Source organism: Hyperolius riggenbachi, chromosome 9 (genome assembly GCF_040937935.1).
Source record: "Hyperolius riggenbachi isolate aHypRig1 chromosome 9, aHypRig1.pri, whole genome shotgun sequence".
Classification (NCBI taxonomy): Eukaryota; Metazoa; Chordata; class Amphibia; order Anura; family Hyperoliidae; genus Hyperolius; species Hyperolius riggenbachi.
The window spans coordinates 255,974,551-255,993,838 of NC_090654.1; the positions used below are offsets into that span (position 1 = coordinate 255,974,551).

At 45.7% G+C, this 19,288-nt stretch overlaps 1 protein-coding gene across 3 annotated transcripts in view; it reads left to right on the plus strand.

Annotated features, from left to right (window-relative positions):
- LOC137533142 (exocyst complex component 3-like) overlaps positions 1-19,288 on the plus strand; it is a 68,325-nt gene that overhangs the window by 22,287 nt on the left and 26,750 nt on the right. For 2 of the 3 annotated variants that reach the window (XM_068254352.1, XM_068254354.1), the window contains exons 3-5: positions 3,779-3,869; positions 8,627-8,728; positions 16,207-16,307. In XM_068254352.1, coding sequence (XP_068110453.1) covers positions 3,779-3,869; positions 8,627-8,728; positions 16,207-16,307 — 294 coding nt within the window. The remainder of the gene's footprint in view (positions 1-3,778; positions 3,870-8,626; positions 8,729-16,206; positions 16,308-19,288) is intronic. The other variant, XM_068254353.1, reaches the window with a different exon arrangement.

The window sequence follows — 19,288 nt, forward strand, 5'->3', positions numbered from 1 at the left end:
CGCAATGAAATTTCCCTCCTCCATCCCTCCCTTCCCAACACCTCTCAGGTGGTCCCCTTGCCTTCCCTCCCAGCTGCTCCCCTGTCTCATCCACCTCTCACCTCTTTCGCTCCTGCCACCATTTAAGAAGTCAGTCTGCTGCTAGTTGCTTCCCCCCCTCCTCCTCCCCCTGTGATCCTGTACCCACAAATACTCTTCGTCCCCACTTCCCTGACGTGGCCCCAGTCCTCACCTCCTTGTTCAATCTTTCCCTTTCCACAGGCACCTTCCCCAAAGCATTCAAACAGGCCACTGTACTTCCCCTGCAGAAAAAAAACCTCACTCGACCCAGCCCTACCCTCAAACTACCGCCCGATCTCCCTCCTTCCCTATGCTTCTAAACTCCTTGAACGCCTAGTCCACCAACGCATTACCCAATACATCAACACCAATACCCTACTTGACCCCCTACAGTCTGGATTCCAACCTGCACACTCAACTGAAACAGCCCTTACCAAAGGTGGTCAACGACCTTACCCTTGCCAGGGCCAAAGGCAGTTATTCCATCCTGCTCCTCCTTGATCTCTCTGCAGCATTTGACACTGTTGACCACCCCCTCCTCCTCCAATCACTACAGTCCATGGGCATCCATGGTCTTGCCTTAACCTGGATCTCCTCCTACCTATCCAATCGTTCCTTCACAACTTCCTTCAATGGCTCCTCCTCAACCGCTGCCCCCCTCGCAGTTGCGGACCCCCAGGGCTCTGTTCTGGGCCCCCTTCTTTTCTCCATATACACTTCCTCAATTGTCAAGCTTATCTCCTTCCTGGGCTTCAAACATCACCTCTATGCCGATGACACGCAGATTTACCTCCATACCCCCGATCTCTCATCCACCACCATAAACAAGTTCTCCACGTGTCTCTCAGCAATTTCCTCCTGGATGTCTGCTAGGTTCCTGAAGCTTAACCTAGACAAAACTGAGCTCCTGATCTTTCCACCCCATGCTGCTGCACCCCTCCCAGATTTCCACCTGACAATCGATAACACAATCATTCACCCCACCTCCCAGGCCCGCTGTCTGAGTGTCACCTTGGACTCTGAACTCTCCTTCATCCCACACATCAAAAACATCACCAGAGCCTGCAATTTCCACCTCCGTAATATCTCCAAGATCCGCCCCTTCTTAACTCCGGACACGACCAAACTGCTCATCCATGCCCTCATCATCTCCCGCCGTGATTACAGTAACTCCCTCCTTTCTGGACTCCCCTTGAAACGCACTGCCCCCCTGCAATCAGTGATGAACGCGGCTGCAAGACTCATCTATTCTTCGCACCACTCCGCATCCACATCTCCCCTTTGTGAATCCCTGCACTGGCTCCCTATCCGTTTCAGGATAACTTTCAAGATTCTATGTCTGGCGTATAAATCTGTGCACAAAACCTGCCCTACCTACATAAGGGATACCTATAAATATACTTCTCATAGGTTGCTACATAATCAAATACACCTTCCCTCCCCCCCCCCCCCCCCCCCCCTAACTGATGGAAGACAATTAAAACCTACTATTATTTATTTACGGCATGTTTACTGCTGAAATACCTCATGTCTTACCTGACTTTATGCATTTACCTCATGTTTTACCTCATGTTCGGAAATGGAGAAGAATCTTTCAGAATTGCTAAAAAAAGAGGAAAATGCCTCATGAGGTATTTTACCTACAAAAAATATTTACCTCACATAGCTACCAGAATTGAGGCCAATGTGGTGCGATTACTCATCAATCACACTGCAACATTGCATAAAAGTCGCATCGCACCTTGTCAGTGGGTTACACCCATACAGTGATGCATACATTCAGTATTATGCAAGTTTGCCTCACTTCCAATGTAAACACGCACATCATCCTGTTACTGCACTGCATGCAGTGCATTACTGCATCGAAACCAGCTGCACTGCCATCCACATGATAGTCACCTAGGATGCATTTGCATTTCTTTGATGTGACACGACATGATGCGATGGACATAGTGTGAAAGGGCCCTCAAGATGAGGTTCTGCTTTAATTATTCTGATTTCAGCAATGCCATCAGCAAGCATCTGTATACAGTGCTGCCCATTATTATTCAAATGGCAAATTTTGACTTAAAGTTACTTTTATTCAACCAGTGAGTAGTTTTTCTGATGGGAAATGACATAGGTGTCTCCCAAAAGGTGATAAGACGATGTACAAGAGGCATTATTGTGGGAAAAAACAAATTCAGCTTTTAGTTACATTTGAGCAAAAAGTGTTTAATGCAAAATTTTTCATACTCTTCTCAATAATCAATAGAAAAGCCTATTACAGCAATCAGACGCTTCCTATAATTGCAGACCAGCTTTTTGCATGTCTCTACAGGTATTTTTGCCCATTCATCTTTAGCAATGAGCTCTAAATCCTCCAGGTTGGAGGGTCTTGCCATCACCCTGATCTTTAGGTCCCTCCACAGAATCTCAATTGGATTCAAGTCAGGACTCTGGATGGGCCACAACGTATATCACTTATTGCATTGTATATCACTTAGAAGTCTCATACTTTTGGTAATGTACTAGATAAAAAAAATCCAATCTTTTTTTTTTTTTTTTTATATACAAGACCCGGCTCTGGAAAGGGGCAAAGAGCACGCCATCGTCTTTCAGGTCCACAGTGGGTTAGGCCCCGTGCACACTGTAGATTGCAAAACACTAGCGAATGTCACTAGGGTTTTGCTGCAGTGATTTTTTTTACTGATAAATGCAAAACATCACTGTAAATTTTTTGGGGTGATGTTTGAGCGATCGAGATTCTCATTTTAAATACATTGCGATCGCTCTAAAATTACACAAAAAAAGTTGCATGTAGCTCGTTTGCATTTACCACAAATCGCCAGCGATAGTTACATTGCACTAGCGCTTTAAAAAAGTGATAGTGATCGACGGCGACTCAAAGGCCGCTAATTGCCCCAGTGTGAATGGGCCCTTAGGGCATTCCTAGAGTGCCCAAATGAGAATAAATGCTAGGATATTTAGGGGATGCATCCCCATACCCAATCCCCCTCCCTCTATCCATGGGGCCCGACTTGCCGCTAGAACATTTTTTGTTTTTTCATTTTCTTGCAATTTATTTCTAAGACCCATTTTTTGCACATTTTGCCTATGCAAGTGCCTGCATGCATCAATAAGAGTCCAAAGAGTGGTTAGAAGACTGGACAAATGGTGTAGAACAGAGATGTCCAGCTCTAGTCCTCAAGGGCCGTATCTGTGCCAGAGAAATGAGGACAGAGAAATGAGGAAATCAATTAATTTGTGCTCTACCAAAAATGTGTGAAGACCTTGGCCCTTTGAGGACTGGAGTTGGACATCCTCAAATTCAAACAAGTTGGTCACTCCTGGTTCAGAAGAATGTGCTAGCCGGTACAATCCCTCAAGCAGGTTCACCACGTCTGTTCCACACAGTGACGTACTAAAGTTCACAGAACGATGCACTCTGCAGGCTTGAACATACGTTCAGTTTATTGTGATGCCAATACACTACATGTTAGGGGCTCCGCTGACCTGATGAAGGGCGGAGCCCGTAACATGTAGTGTATTGGCATCGCAATAAACTGAACGTATGTTAAAGCCTAAGTTGGACATCCCTGGTGTAGATTTTATAGCCCGACAAGTAAGAATCTTGGAGTTTCCTGATTTCAGGAAAAGGCCCAGTACACATAAGAAAAAAAAAATATTGTTAAGATGACGCAATGTACTAAACAGCAATGCTTACATTTTCTTTTAGGTTGTGTAAATTGCGAAAAGGGGACTATGATCACATGATGTTCGAAAAGTGGTTTTTCGACAATGGGAACAAGATTGTGTCTACTGGGCAAGTAAGGTTCACATTTTTTTCTAAGAACTAGAATTATATTTTATTACATTGCTAGTCACATTGTGTTCAGTGTAGCTAAAGGCTTTATCAAGACGGGAGCAAAAACAACTCTAGCAAAAGTAGAGCAGATACCCAAAGCAACCAATCAGGTTTCAGCTGTTAAATTAAACAAGGATTCCGACTGGTTGCCCTGGGTATCCTGCACTTGTCTTGAGAAATCGGCCTCAAGCATTCTCACTACCTTGGCAGCCAGTTATTAGGTTAATGTGGACCTAAGGATCAGCTTTTGTTGCTGAAGAGATTGTGTTTGCATTATAAAGCAAAGTCCCTAGGATCCGGCACCAGTGGGGACCGCTTGATGATGGATACATGTGCTTGCCAGTTGCTTGAGCTACAGGTGAAAATGCACAAACCTCCTCCCACAAAATACTCACCAAGCCTGCAGCAAAGCCTTCCTGTTGCTCCTAGTGGGCTCTTGGTGGCTTTTCAGCATCTTCTATGCATGGACCCCTGCATGTCACATGACTCGATGACCCGCATCGGGTCATGTGACACACCGAGAGCTGCTCACAAATGCCGGGAAACCGCTAGGAGCTACATGAAAGCTACCAGATGTTGCCGGAGGCTCGGCAAGTATTTTGATGCCTACAACCTCGCTCCCCCCCCCAAAAAAAAATCCCCATCATCCCCTCAGGCATGCCAGTTAGTTTAGATTTCCTGTTGCCTGAGTTCTAAATAACGGACATTGCTGTACTTTACATATATAAGCAGTGATTCCCAGCCTGGGGTTACTTTAACCCAGTCTAGGTCTAACTAATAAAAAATTAAAAAATTTCTGCCCAATTTCCTGACCCCTCCTTATCTATGCCGAACCCCATTATTATCTTTATTTATAAAGCGCCAGGTGCACAATAATGAGGGTACATGATCAAGTAGCAAACACAAGTGGGAGGGGACCCCACCAAAGTCTTACAATCTAAAGGGGGCAGGGGTACAGTAGCTAGGGGACCAGAGTCTTAGGATCACTATAATCGTCCGGTGATCGTAGTGATCACGTGATCAGGAGCCAATCGCTATGGCTCCTGATCACTGAGGGGAGATGTCAGCTGTCATATGACAGCTTAATCTCCCCTCTCGGGTGCGCAAGATCGGGAGCGGAAATAGCAGGTGGCATAAATACTATGCCGCATCGGACTTAGGCAGCCACAAGTGCGCCGTAGGATTTACTACACGCAGTCCCCAAAAGGTTAAGGAGAGAGGAAAGCCCAACATGAATAGGAGTGTTTTGCGGGCTTGAAGGCGCCTATTGAAGGGTGGAACCCTAGCCTTCTTTATCAACATCTAACCCTAACTAATACTTACCTTTAATTTTCAGTTTTTGATTTCGGAGTCTGGTGTTCAGCAGCCTCCCAATATAACACCACTGATTATTCAGCAAAAGGCTTGGGGTGAATGGTAGCCAGTCTTTGCTGGAGGCAAATATAGATTATGGTTGAGAAGAAAATTTTCCTAATTATGCAAATCTCCACTGACCCCAGTTATGGAAGCCATGTCTGGAGGTGAAAGGCACCAAGAACTGATTAGTTAATTGGATGCAGATAACATTTGCTATTTGATTGGCAGATAGTGGCTTTCATTTATTAGCATGACTGGCAAAGGCTGCATCATGCAGTCAGAAAATAATGCTTGCCCTACTCCAACTGAGCTCTACTGATTCATATGTAGTGTGACCGTAGCTATGACTGTTTAACTGCACTGCCTATACCAAACCCCTCTGCCCTTGTCTAGATACAGGGACTTGTGGAAAGGCAAAAATGAAGCTGTATATAAAGACTTGTCCAGATTGTAGATGGTTGCCAGCCGAAATGGGCAGTCAGGCCACATCTGCTGAGGATCCAGCATGTGTACAGGAGCCCCTGCTTGTGCCCCCAACTGGTGAATCATTCTGGGCCAAGCGCAGCCCTATTCTGTTCTTCTATTCATACCTCCCCCTTCATGTCGCTTCATTGTGCATCCTGCTGTCACTCCCCCTTCCTCGTAGTAGGCTAGCCGAGTTTGTACAAAACTCAGCCTCATACTGTTGTCCAATGAATGGTGTGCCGATACCCATGGGCAGCAGTTAATAGCTGTGTTTTCATGAATCTGTCCCTCCTGCCAACATTTGCTAGGGGAAGGGGTCCAACAGTGGAACCTTATGGTACACCAACAGACAGTGGGTGTGGGGGAAGAACTAGTATTGAGGTTAGAGACAGTATAAGAATGCCTAGACTGGTAAAAGGCAATCCAAGAAAAAAATATGTCTTTCATTTCCTAGTGCTGTGTAAGCCTGGACAGTGTCAGAGGCAGAAGAAAGTCTGAGTATTATGGAAAACTAGGCTTTGATTTTTGCTAGCAAGAGGTCATTAGTGACTTTGATTCAGTTGAAAACACAAGTGGTCCAGAAAACCAAACCTGGATTTAAACTTTTTGCTATTAGGTGGCAAAAATTAGCATCTCTATATATAGAGCAGTGATGCCAGAAAGGGTAACAAATTATATTATGACTGTAGTTATGTGCACACACCTGGGGTAAGAACCTTTGTCATGACTCCAGTCCACGCTGAGCTGAGCTGGATTTATTTTAGAAGTTAGTTCTTGCTGTGGGTTTGTGCATATGACTTTGGTCCAGGTTTGTTGGATCCAGTCCAGGTGTATTGTATCACTTGTGTTCCCAGTGGAAGGAGACATTTAATCACCCCCGCTGTCTGCGGAAATGTTGAAAATATGCACAGAGATGATAAGCAGTGCAAACAAATGAGAGAGGAAGCGTGACTGCAGAAGCAGGGCAGGATGATTTACAAGCACATTTTTTTCAAACAGGAATCAAAACACTCTCTGTAGGCAGTATAATAACAGTACAAGCGCTGATTATTCAATCAGTAGCACAAGTATACTGCAGCATGGTGGCATAGTGGTTAGCGCTCTTGCCTTGCAGCTCTGGGTTCCTGGTTCAAATTCCAGCCAGGGCACTACCTGCATGGAGTTAGTAAATTCTCCCCATGTCTGGGGAGGAAGTTTTGAGTTCAGGTCCGCTTTAACTGCACTGACTTTTTAAAGGGACACTTAAGCAGTGGCGTAGCTAAGGAGCGGTGGGCCCCGATGCAAGTTTTACAATGGGGCCCCCCCAAGCACTCTATACGTAACAATTGATACGGCGCACCAAAACCTGCCAAGGGCAACTACAGTGTCAGAGGTGCAAGAAAAGGATGGGAAACAGTTTGTTAAGGATTACCACTATTCAAAGTATCTATTGAAGTTATTATTATGAGCAAAGGACCAATAGAGAGCTAATACTATAGTTGAAGGAGGGCCCTTCGGGGGCCCTCTGGCCCAAGGCCCCCGATGCGGTCGCTACCTCTGCAACCCCTATTGCTACGCCCCTGCACTTAAGTCAAACAAAAAAAATGAGTTTTACTCACCTAGGGCTTCCAATAGCCCCCTGCAGCTGTCCGGTGCCCTCGCCGTCTCCCTCCGATCCTCCTGGCCCCGCCGGCAGCCACTTCCTGTTTCGGTGACAGGAGCTGACAGGCTGGGGACACGAGTGATTCTTCGTGTTCCCAGACACATTAGCACCCTCTATGCTGCTATATGGTATATGATATATGCTATAGCAGCATAGATGGCGCTATTGTGGCCAGGAACGCGAAGAATCACTCGCGTCCCCAGCCTGTCAGCTCCTGTCACCGAAACAGGAAGTGGCAGCCGGCAGGGCCAGAAGGATCGGAGGGAGATGGCGAGGGCACCGGACAGCTGCAGGGGGCTATTGGAAGCCCCAGGTGAGTAAAACTCATTTTTTTTGTTTGACTTAAGTGTCCCTTTAAAGAGAACCAGAGACGAAGCACCCTCATGTATTTTACTACATTTATCAGTGGGAACATGACAGTAAACACCTACCCTGCTTTTAGTTTCATTCTTATCTGCTTAATTAGTCTGTTATCAGCTGTGATAAGAATCCCTGACTGAGCCTTCAGTCTATGTTTGACCTGGAATCATTATAGCTTAGTCACTCTTCTGTGGAGTCTTTTCAAGCCAAAGCCTGCCACCTCCTGGCTCAGCTTTGCTGCTTTGCATACTGAGAGCTCTGATAACATGGGAGGGGCTGCTCCTGCTGAGAGAATCTCTGAAACAGACAAGTGTGGCTGCAATATGATCTGTGTGCTCTGTGTGCACTCTGCATAGATAATGATGATGACTGCAGTTTCATTCCTATGAGAGACACTTCCTACAGGCAGCTGCACATCATACCAAAATGAAAGCACACAGATGAAAGGCTGCAGCAGCCTTTCTCATATAGCCTAGACAGCACATCCAGAACAACTCATAACCCGGAAGGAGAAGGGGTATGAGCTGGTGGCCATATTGGATTTTTCCTGGAGCAATAATGGATAAAAAACACTAAAAAGGCACACCAGAGATGCCGAAATTATCAGGTAGAGCATTTATTCTTTACAAGCTATCGACTGATATGTTTATTTTGTGTGAAACGTTCATCTCTGGTTCCCTTTAAATAACAGATAATTGCAATGTAGAGGCCGGTACAGGCATGTAGATATGCAAATGACACTGGGGTATTGTGGATATAAACTGTATGAACCAGGACAAGTGAGTTATAAGAAGCCGTTTACCCTGCCACCCAACAACACTGACTATTGCAGACTGCTGGGCTTTTATGACTACTGTATATTACCCGATTACCCAATTCCTCACCTCTTATTACAGGAAGCCATCCAGAAAGCTCTGACAAACATCCTTCAGGATGAGATCGTGTGGAACAACGAGCCAAACGCTGATGTCCGATATTACTTCTATAATATTCAGCAGGTATGCAGACGTGTCATATCTAAAGCAAGCGTGTCATAAAGGGGGGCAAAAGAAGCTGAGCATGTGATAAAAAAATCATCAGATGTTATTATCATTAATAATAATAATTATTATCATTAATCAATAATAATAAAACTGCATGTCAAATTGATCAACAGTTCCATTAAATACAGCTAGCTGAAATCAAAGGCAAAGTGAAAGTAAAAGTGGGTTGAGCTTTTGAGTTTCCATGATGGTTTAAGTGGAATACTGTGTGAGAGATTTAACAATATTATTACCTAAACTGCAGTACAGTAAAGCAACCACAAGATGTCAATGTCTGCAATGTGAGGCAATGATCTCTATGGTATTGCAAATTCCTGTATTCACTCTGTGCTCCCCTGTGTTCTAAGCAAGCTGGATTTCCTGATGGTGGTGTATGATATATTTCTGCATGTTTTCTTCAGTAAAGAGTTCTAACTTGTTATACTGACTGCCTAATCTGTGTGTACAGACCACTCTGCTCAATCACTCCGGGGCAAAACCTTTAGCAGATCTAAGCTCTGAAGCAGCTGGGAGGAGTATAAAAATGCAAATGAAGCAGAACCCTATAGAGTAATCATGTAAACTTTTTTAATTAGGGGTAACAAAGAAAAAACGCATCCCCAAAGTGCATTGCTGTGCGCTTCTAGGCACTTAAAAAGCGCACCCATTCACTTGCATTGCTGTGCACTTCACAGCGCAACGCACAGAAATGCATGCAACACCACGTCTCTCAAGTGGACCTGAACTATTGCACAGGACAGAAGGAAAACCTAGAGAAATGCAACCTGTGTGTATTTAACCACCTCCTGCCCCATGATGTGAAAATGTCTCTGCACTCCACTCCCTACAAAATCCTAGATAACACTGTTTATCTCTGAGCTGATCACAATGCTACACAGTTGTAAAGGAATGACAGCAAACCCCTCTCTCCCTACCAGGGAATTAAATAGCAGGATTAATGTGTAAACAAGTGTAAAACAAACATTCCATCAGCAGACAGATGTAACAAGAGAGTAGGGTATATGCAATGTGTTACTAATACATATTAAAACAAATGAACTGTTTAAATAAACAGGAGATATAAACAAATACAATTTGTGGGTTTAAAGGTAACCAGAGATTATTGATTCACGCAAAATAAACATATCAGTCGATAGCTTGTAAAGAATAAATGCTCTACCTGATAATTTCGGCACTCTGGTGTGCCTTTTTTAGTGTTTTTTTATCCATTATTGCTCCAGGAAAAATCTAATATGGCTGCCGGCTCATATCCCTTCTGCTTCCAGGTTATGAGCTGTTCTGGATGTGCTGTCTAGGGCTCTATGAAACTATAGACAAGCAGGGCTGCTGCTGTAGGCTTTCATCTGTGTGCTTTCAACTTTATTATTCTGGTATGCTGTGTGGCTGCCTGTAGGAAGTGTCTCTCATAGAAATGAAACTGCATACAGTAGATAATAATGATGACTGGCTGCACAGTGCACCAGGGGCGTTCCTAGGGTCCTTCGAGATTAGGGGCACCTGTGGGCACGAAATGGGCGTGGCCATACAGTAAGTGGGCGTGGTCATGGGTGGGGCTACATTTACATGAACTTAGCAGTGGTGTAAGCTACAGATAACGGGCCTGCCTATCAAAATATTGGATGGAGCCCCATGTCCTTTATTTAGATAATTTACAATCAGTATAGGCATATACGCACATACAATTTTTATTGGTCAATCACTGACCAATTTTACCACCCCCATGCAGTAAGTGGGCCAACAGACAATGAATTTGATGAACAGAGCTAAAATTGGCTAATCAAAATTGTATGTGTGTACCAGGCTTAACAGCTAATACTGTACATATAAGTAGCAGGGATCAACACACACTGCAGCTAGTTTACTATCAATACAGGCACAGAGTAACAGCTTATACTGTACATACTGTAGGCAGCAGAGATCAGCACACACTGCAGCTAGTTTACTATCAGTACAGGCCCAGAGTAATGGCTTATGCTGAACATACTGGAGGCAGCAGAGATCAGCACACACTGCAGCTAGTTTACTAACAATACAGGGACAGAGTCACAGCTTATAATGTACACACTGGAGGCAGCAGAGATCAGCACACACTGCAGCTAGTTTACTATCAGTACAGGCCCATAGTAAGAGCTTATAATGTACATGCTGGGGGTAGCAGAGATCAACACACATTGCAGCTAGTTTACTATCAATACAGGCACAGAGTCACAGCTTATAATGTACATACTGGAGGCAGCAGAGATGAGCACACACTGCAGCTAGCTTACTATCAGTACAGGCCCAGAGTAACAGCTTATATTGTACATACAACAGCTTATACTGTACATACTGGAGGTGGAGATCAGCAAACACTGCAGGTAGCTTATTATCAGTACAGGGACAGAGTCACAGCTTATAATGTACATACTAGAGGCAGCAGAGATCAGCACACACTGCAGCTATTTTACTATTAATTCAGGCCCAGAGTAACAGCTTATAATGTATGTGCTGGGGGTAGCAGAGATCAGCACACACTGCAGCTAGTTTACTATCAATTCAGGCACAGAGTAACAGCTTATACTCTCTACATATTGGAGGTAGCAGAGATCAGCACACGCTGCAGCTAGTTTACTATCAGTACAGGCCCAGAGTAACAGCTTATAATGTATGTGCTGGGGGTAGCAGAGATCAGCACACACTGCAGCTAGTTTACTATCAATTCAGGCACAGAGTAACAGCTTATACTCTACATATTGGAGGTAGCAGAGATCAGCACACGCTGCAGCTAGTTTACTATCAGTACAGGCCCAGAGTAACAGCTTATAATGTACGTGCTGGGGGTAGCAGAGATCAGCACACACTGCCGCTAGTTTACTATCAATACTGGCACAGAGTCACAGCATATACTCTACATATTGGAGGTAGAAGGGGTCAGCACACACTGCAGCTAGTTTACTATCAATACAGGCACAGAGTAACTTATACTGTAATGAGGCATAGAAGATGGGGCACAGATACACACACCGGGGCATAGAGGATAAGGCACAGGCACACACAATGGGGACAGAGGTTGGGGCACAGAGACACACAATTGGGCACAGAGGTTGAGGCACAGATACACACAATGGGGCGCAGAGGTTGGGGCACAGATACACACAATGGGGCGCAGAGGTTGGGGCACAGGTACACACAATGGGGCGCAGAGGTTGGGGCACAGGTACACACAATGGGGCGCAGAGGTTGGGGCACAGGTACACACAATGGGGTGCAGAGGTTGGGGCACAGGTACACACAATGGGGCACAGAGGTTGGGGCACAGGTACACACAATGGGGCACAGAGGTTGGGGCACAGGTACACACAATGGGGCGCAGAGGTTGGAGCACAGATACACACAATGGGGCGCAGAGGTTGGGGCACAGATACACAAAATGGGGCGCAGAGGTTGGGGCACAGATACACACAATGGGGCACAGAGGTTGAGGCACAGATACACACAATGGGGCACAGAGGTTGGGGCACAGGCACACACAATGGGGCACAGAGGTTGGGGCACAGGCGCATACAATGGGGCACAGACACACACACAATGGGGAACAGAGCTTGGGGCACAGATACACACAATGGGGCATGGAGGTTGAGGCACAGATACACACAATGGGGCAGTGGGGCACAGAGGTTGAGGCACAGGTACACACAATGGGGCGCAGAGGTTGGAGCACAGATACACACAATGGGGCGCAGAGGTTGGGGCACAGATACACACAATGGGGCGCAGAGGTTGGGGCACAGATACACACAATGGGGCACAGAGGTTGAGGCACAGATACACACAATGGGGTACAGAGGTTGGGGCACAGGCACACACAATGGGGCACAGAGGTTGGGGCACAGGCACATACAATGGGGCACAGACACACACACAATGGGGAACAGAGCTTGAGGCACAGATACACACAATGGGGCAGTGGGGCACAGAGGTTGAGGCACAGATACACACACAGAAAATGAGGCAGACAGACACAAAATAGGAAAGACACACACATACAACATTACACAAACACACACTCACAATGGGGAACAGAGAATGGGGCGTGGGACACACACAAAAAGTATAACTACTACCTCCTCCCTGTCTGGAGTCTCTGCACTGCAGTGTGGGACACACAGGCTTAACACTAGCTGCTGCGGCTGCATCCTGCCTGTGTTCTGACCTCCCGGCTGGCTGTGACTGTTCTCCCCCGAAGTTTGAAGCTCCGCAGCACAGGCTCTCTCATTGCTTCTTATGCCTGCAGGTCCATCTGTGGCTGTGAGGGGACGGAGTCCAGCGCAGCTGCAGGCAACTTGAACTGCCAGTCTGCCATGCGGAGGGTCAGCGGCAGCGGGCACCAGGCGGGCAAATGGCATCTGGGTTTACGATACGTGCAGGGGGCGGAGCTAGTCATGCTCTTTCCAGCCCCCTGCCTTTTCAAATCAATCTCACGCCCCCTGCCTGGTGCTCCTGATTGGGCAGGGGGCGGATGGACCAGGGCAGCTGACGTTTCCAAGCGGCGAGTGCCGCCCACAACATGGCGGCCGCCGTACCACACAAACGGCAGCCGCGCTGAGTAAAATATTCGGGGCACTCTCGTTGGGCACCCCAGAGACGCAATTAGGGGCACCCCAAAGCCATATCCGTGGCACGGGCCACGGACATATGACGCTAGCGCTGCCCCTGCAGTGCACACAGATCACACAGCCACACTTGTCTGTTTCAGAGCTTCTTTCTGCAGCAGCAGCCCCTCCCATGTCATCAGCTCTAAGTATGCAAAGCAGGAAAGCTGAGCCAGGAGGGGGCAGGCTTGGGCGTGAAAAGACTCCACAGAAGACTGACTCCGCTATAATGATTCCAGGTCAAACCTAGACTGAATGCTCAGTCGGGGATTCTTATCACAGCTGATAACAGACAGATTAAGCAGAGAAGAATGAAACTAAAAGCAGGATAGGTGTTTACATGACGTTCCCACTAATTGATGTCATAAAATACAGGAGGGTGCTTTGTCTCTGGTTCTCTTTAATGTACAAAAGAAACTATTTACATTAAAGCTATTGTGTATTTTTTCACTTTTTCCCTATTTTCCTTTTAAAATACATAGAAAATAAGGTCATTACTAAAAACAAATATCAGCCACAAAAAGCATAATTTGTCCTGAATAAAACAATATATAGATCATTTAGTTGTGATAATTATTTATAAAGTTATTGCCAAAGTAATCAGAGCTGAGCTGAACTGTGAAAATGACCAGGGTAGGGATGTGGTTAAAGAGTTTGAGCCTCTTTAAAGGGATCCAAGCAGCTCTTGGCTTCAAATAGCTGCAAGGGCTGCCATTGTTCAGAAGCTCAACCCCTGCTGTTTTACAACTAGCATTGTCCAGGCTAGGTGTGAAATTCTTCAACTGTAACTGATGTTTTCTGTTTGAAGTACAATGGGGGGTTTGTTTGTGGTCAATTAAGTCTAATGAGGTGATTTTTGTTCCACAATCTCCTGCTCAGTGACCACAGGTCCTTTACAGACTACAAAGTGGCTATTTTAACCCTTAAGGCCCATACACACGTCGGATTTCCGCGAACGACGGGTCGTTTGAACGTCCCGTCGTTCCGTCATTCGCCCGCTAAATCGGGCGTGTGTACAGACTATCGTTCGCTTGATAAGAGTGAGTTTGAGCGAACTCACTCTTATCAAACGAACGATAGTCTACACACGCCCAATTTAGCGGGCAAACGACGGGACGTTCAAACGATCCGTCGTTCGCGGAAATCCGACGTGTGTATGGGCCTTTAGATGTAAAAAAATGAGGTAAAATTTAAGTTTTTTTTTAATAATAAATCCCATTTTTAGAATGCATTTTTAATTTGCTATAGAGCTGCGCTGGGTGTTAAAAATGATGCTCGGTTCACTTTAATTCCCCCTCATCTGTGACTAATCATAAGTTGTAATTTCATCTCTCAGCTGTGTCAGCTGGTTGCCATGGCAGAGCAGCTTATTGGTAAACACAGGATTGTAACAATTTGTCTGCTTCAGAAGTAGCCACACCACAGATTTATTGCAGAATATGTATCAGCTGTAACAAAGAAGGTAATGTGTTGTTGCTTATATTTTAGAGCAGAGAGGAAGTTCTGAGTTCAGGACCACTTTAACCAGTACACTATCCAGCCACTGACTACATAGAATAGGACTGCATTTAGCTAGATAACCAGCAAGGCTAATCAATTTTACTTACACAATACAATGTAAGCCAAGTCCAGAAAATGAGAGCTAATTGTATGTAATGCTGGCCTTTAACCCACAGCTTTCTTACATATATAGTAGTGAGGTCACTGACCTGGCTGCAGTGGCGTAGCTAAGGAGCTGTGGGCCCCGATGCAAGTTTTACAATGGGGCCCCCCAAGCACTCTATACGTAACAATTGATACGGCGCACCAAAACCTGCCAATGGCAACTACAGTGTCAGAGGTGGAAGAAGGGGATGGCGAGCAGTTTGTTAATGATTACCACTATTCAAAGTATCTATAGAAGTGATTATTATGAGCGCAGGACCAATAGAGCGCTAATACTGAAGTTGAGGGAGGGCCCTCCGGGGCCCCTCTGGCCTAAGGGCCCTGATGCGGTTGCAACCTCTATTGCTATGCCCCTGCCTGGCTGCATAAGCTGATACAAATGGAGACATTGAAATTTAAACTAGTTTGTTTCACACATCCGGGCAAAGTACAGGACATTTCGCAAAACAAATGCCTAAACTGTACAGAAACTCATCCCTGATCTGTGACCTTACTGCAGGATTTGGCATGAACTGTCCATAATAGACAGCTTTATTTTCCATGGATCTCACCACTTACTGATTCCAGGGACCATGCCTGAAAGACTTATATAACTTGCTCAGGTAAATCACACAAAAAGTTGTACAAATAAAAAAACAAGACTGCATAACCTATATATGGTAATGTTAACTTTTTTCCCATTCATTTTGTGTTGTCTTACTCACAACAATTCTCCTGCAACTCATGTGTCCTTGCATCCACTTTTCCTGATTTACAAAACTGACAGGTTTTGGACTTTTCCATCTTCCTCATGGGGGATTCTATGGGTTTTCTTTGTTTCAAAAGCATTTCCTGAACGGCAGTTGCTAATTCTAACTGACAGAATAGTAAGATACCAGCCAAGCCACCCTACTCACTCACACGCTATTTGTACCAGTCGGAATCGGCAACTGCAGCTCAGGGAATGCTTTTGAAAACAAAGGAAACCCTGAGAATCCCCCATGAGGCGATGGACTAGTCCAAAACCTGTTGGTTCTGTCAGATTTTAACTTGCTTACCTTTTTTTTCCGCTGTAGTGGTCTATTAAGTAATTTTAAACTATCAGCAACCTATTCAACTCGGAAAATATGATTTATTAATGTATTTTTTCACATATAGGAAATAACAAGCATAACAAGGACTGTGGAAGGACTGGGTGAAACATTAGTGTCTAGCCTGAATTCTTTATTTTGGGAGTCATTTCTACACATCGTCACCAGGTAATAATCCATGTATGTATGCTTATCTTATTATTAATGCCCCCATTTTGGGAGGCATGCTCAGATCTTCACATTGAATCTAGAAATAAAGAGGACCGATATCGGCATATAGTAGAATGCAGTAATAATATTATTCAGGATACCCACTTTTATGGCCATTTTCCTGGTTTTCGCATCAGAAACACTTCCTATAGCTATAAATTGCTATATATCAGGGGTGTCTAACTCAAATACAAAGTAGGCCGAAATTGTCAGTCGGCTGTCCCTCAGAGCAGCTCGATCTGTGAGGCGGGGAGAAGCGCCGATCACCATCCACTGGCGATTAGGATGGCACCAGGATAGAGGGAGGTTGGAGGGAAGAAAAAATCCTCCCTTTCCTCACTAAGCAAAAACAAAAAAAAGGTTGCAGCAGAGATCGGATACCTCTAGCATAGTAGTGTCCTTTTAAGGACACTTAACCAGCTGGGCGGTATGGACGAGCTCAGCTCGTCCATCACCGCCGGAGGCTGCCGCTCAGGCCCTGCTGGGCCGATTTGCGCCAAATAAAGAGCAGCACACGCAGCTGGCACTTTGCCAGCCGCGTGTGCTGCCCGATCGCCGCCGCTCTGCGGCGATTCGCCGCGAGCAGCGGCGAAAGAGGGTCCCCCCAGCCGCCTGAGCCCTGCGCAGCCGGAACAAAAAGTTCCGGCCAGCGCTAAGGGCTGGATCGGAGGCGTCTGACGTCAGGACGTCGGCTGACGTCCATGACGTCACTCCGCTCGTCGCTATGGCGACGGTGTAAGCAAAACAAGGAAGGCCGCTCATTGCGGCCTTCCTTGTTTATTCTGGGCGCCGGAGGCGATCGGAAGAACGCCTCCGGAGCGCCCTCTAGTGGGCTTTCATGCAGCCAACTTTCAGTTGGCTGCATGAAATAGTTTTTTTTTTAATTTAAAAAAAACCCTCCCGCAGCCTCCCTGGCGATCTTATCAGAACGCCAGGGTGGTTAAAGGAGGAAAAAATTATTTGTGTGCGGATTTGCAGGGCTGTGCAGCACCCTGACACCCTGCACAGCCCTGTATTGTAAAAAATGGCCTGGTCGTTAGGGGAAGTTTAGCACTGCAGTCCTCAAGTGGTTAAAAATGCATTTATAAAACATATCAGAACTGTGGCTTTAAAAAGATTTTTTTTCATATTGTGTTACAGACAATCTTGGTTTGTAGATCTGATATCTGTTGCTTAGTGCTGTACAACAGCAGAATCTGGAAAAATGAAGTGAAAGTCTCTTTTATATAGACAGGTGGTTCATATGACGATCATGTAGGTGTATATTACATGGAACTGTTTTCACAACAAAGTGGAAGGTTTCACCGAATGTCCATGTTTTGTTCTCCTTTCAGCTGCTAAAAATAAGGCTGAATTTCCACACTTTGAAGTAGATACTGTTTCTTTATTTTTATAATTCTATGTATTTTCTTTGAGGCTGGGTTTCCACTTGTGCAGTTTGTATTACTTTTTTCGCATAGAAAATGTGCATTAGTTTAGCAACAAATGGTAGTGAATGGGGCCATTTCCATTCAATGCGAATTTTCGTAAGTGTTCTCATGCAAAAAAAAAAATGAGTTCCTGCTTAATTTTTTGCATATTTATGCCACGATTTGCGTATAATGCTTTGCAATGGCATCGGATAGCAACGCGTTTTGTGCGAAGGAAGTTGTTAGCGCTCCTGACTAAGCTGTTACTAGGCAGATTATGTTAAATTTGACTAATGCGAATAAAATGCGTACAAATTTACATGCAAATGTTTACCAGTCAGAAAAATTGCGTACGATTTTTTTGGACGTGAAAATTTCACTCTACAGTGGAAACGCAGCCTGAATCAAAGAAAAAAAATCAGCTGTATACATTATTGAGGACTGTTGTCTACAGGGATCGGGACTTGATTCCTTGAGCAACAGTTTGGGGAGGAGTTCTGTACAAACACGGTGCTAGCCTGTAGGCTAGTGGAACGGTTTGTTGCTGTGGAGAAGAAAGGAGGGCCAATGGCACTACGCATTATGGACCAGATGGAGCCAGTAGGAACACAATGCTCTAGCCCTGCACATAGAACAGAACATGTCTCTCGTTTGAAAGCGAGCGACTTGTCTGCACAGCCTCAGCTCTGCAATGTTGCCCAAGGGACACTGGAAGTCTAGTGGTATCCCCTTCCCCTTTAAGGGTACCCTGGTAGTCTAGTTTTATCCCCTTCCCCTTTAAGGGTACCCTGGTAGTCTAACGGTATCCTCCTTCCCCTTTATGAGTCCCTGGTAGTCTAGTGGTTATCCCCCAATGGAGTAACCCGCCCCCTTTAAGGGTACCATGATAGTCTAGTGCAGTGATGGCTAACCTTGGCACTCCAGCTGTGACAAAACTACAAACCCCATCATGCCTCTGCCTCCCCGAGTTATGCTTAGAGCTGTCAGAGTATTGCAATGCCTCATGGGACTTGTAGTTCCACCACAGCTGGAGTGCCAAGGTTAGCCATCACTGGTCTAGTGGTATCCATCTTCCCCTGTGAGTCCCTGGTAGTCTAGTGAGTACCCCCCCCCCCCTTCCATATCCCTTGTGATCACCATTTGCGGAGATGACAGCAGCAAGCAATCGGCTTTTCTTCTCTAGGTTCTGGTACCGCCACTCTCTAGTACAGGCATGGGCAAACTTGGCCCTCCAGCTGTTAAGGAACTACAAGTCCCACAATGCATTGCAGGAGTCTGACAGCCACAGTCATGACTCATAAAGGCAAATGCATTGTGGGACTTGTAGTTCCATAACAGCTGGAGGGCCGAGTTTGCCCATGCCTGCTCTAGTACCTGCATGTACCGGGCCAGCTGATGTGTCATCAAGCCAATACCAGGTACATGCTGACGGAAAATGTAGACCGTACAGTGAGTGGAGGAGAGAGCCCATCTGTGAAGGAGCCAGGAGGCTGAGTTATACTTACTCCAGTTGCCAAATGGTGTCTGAGG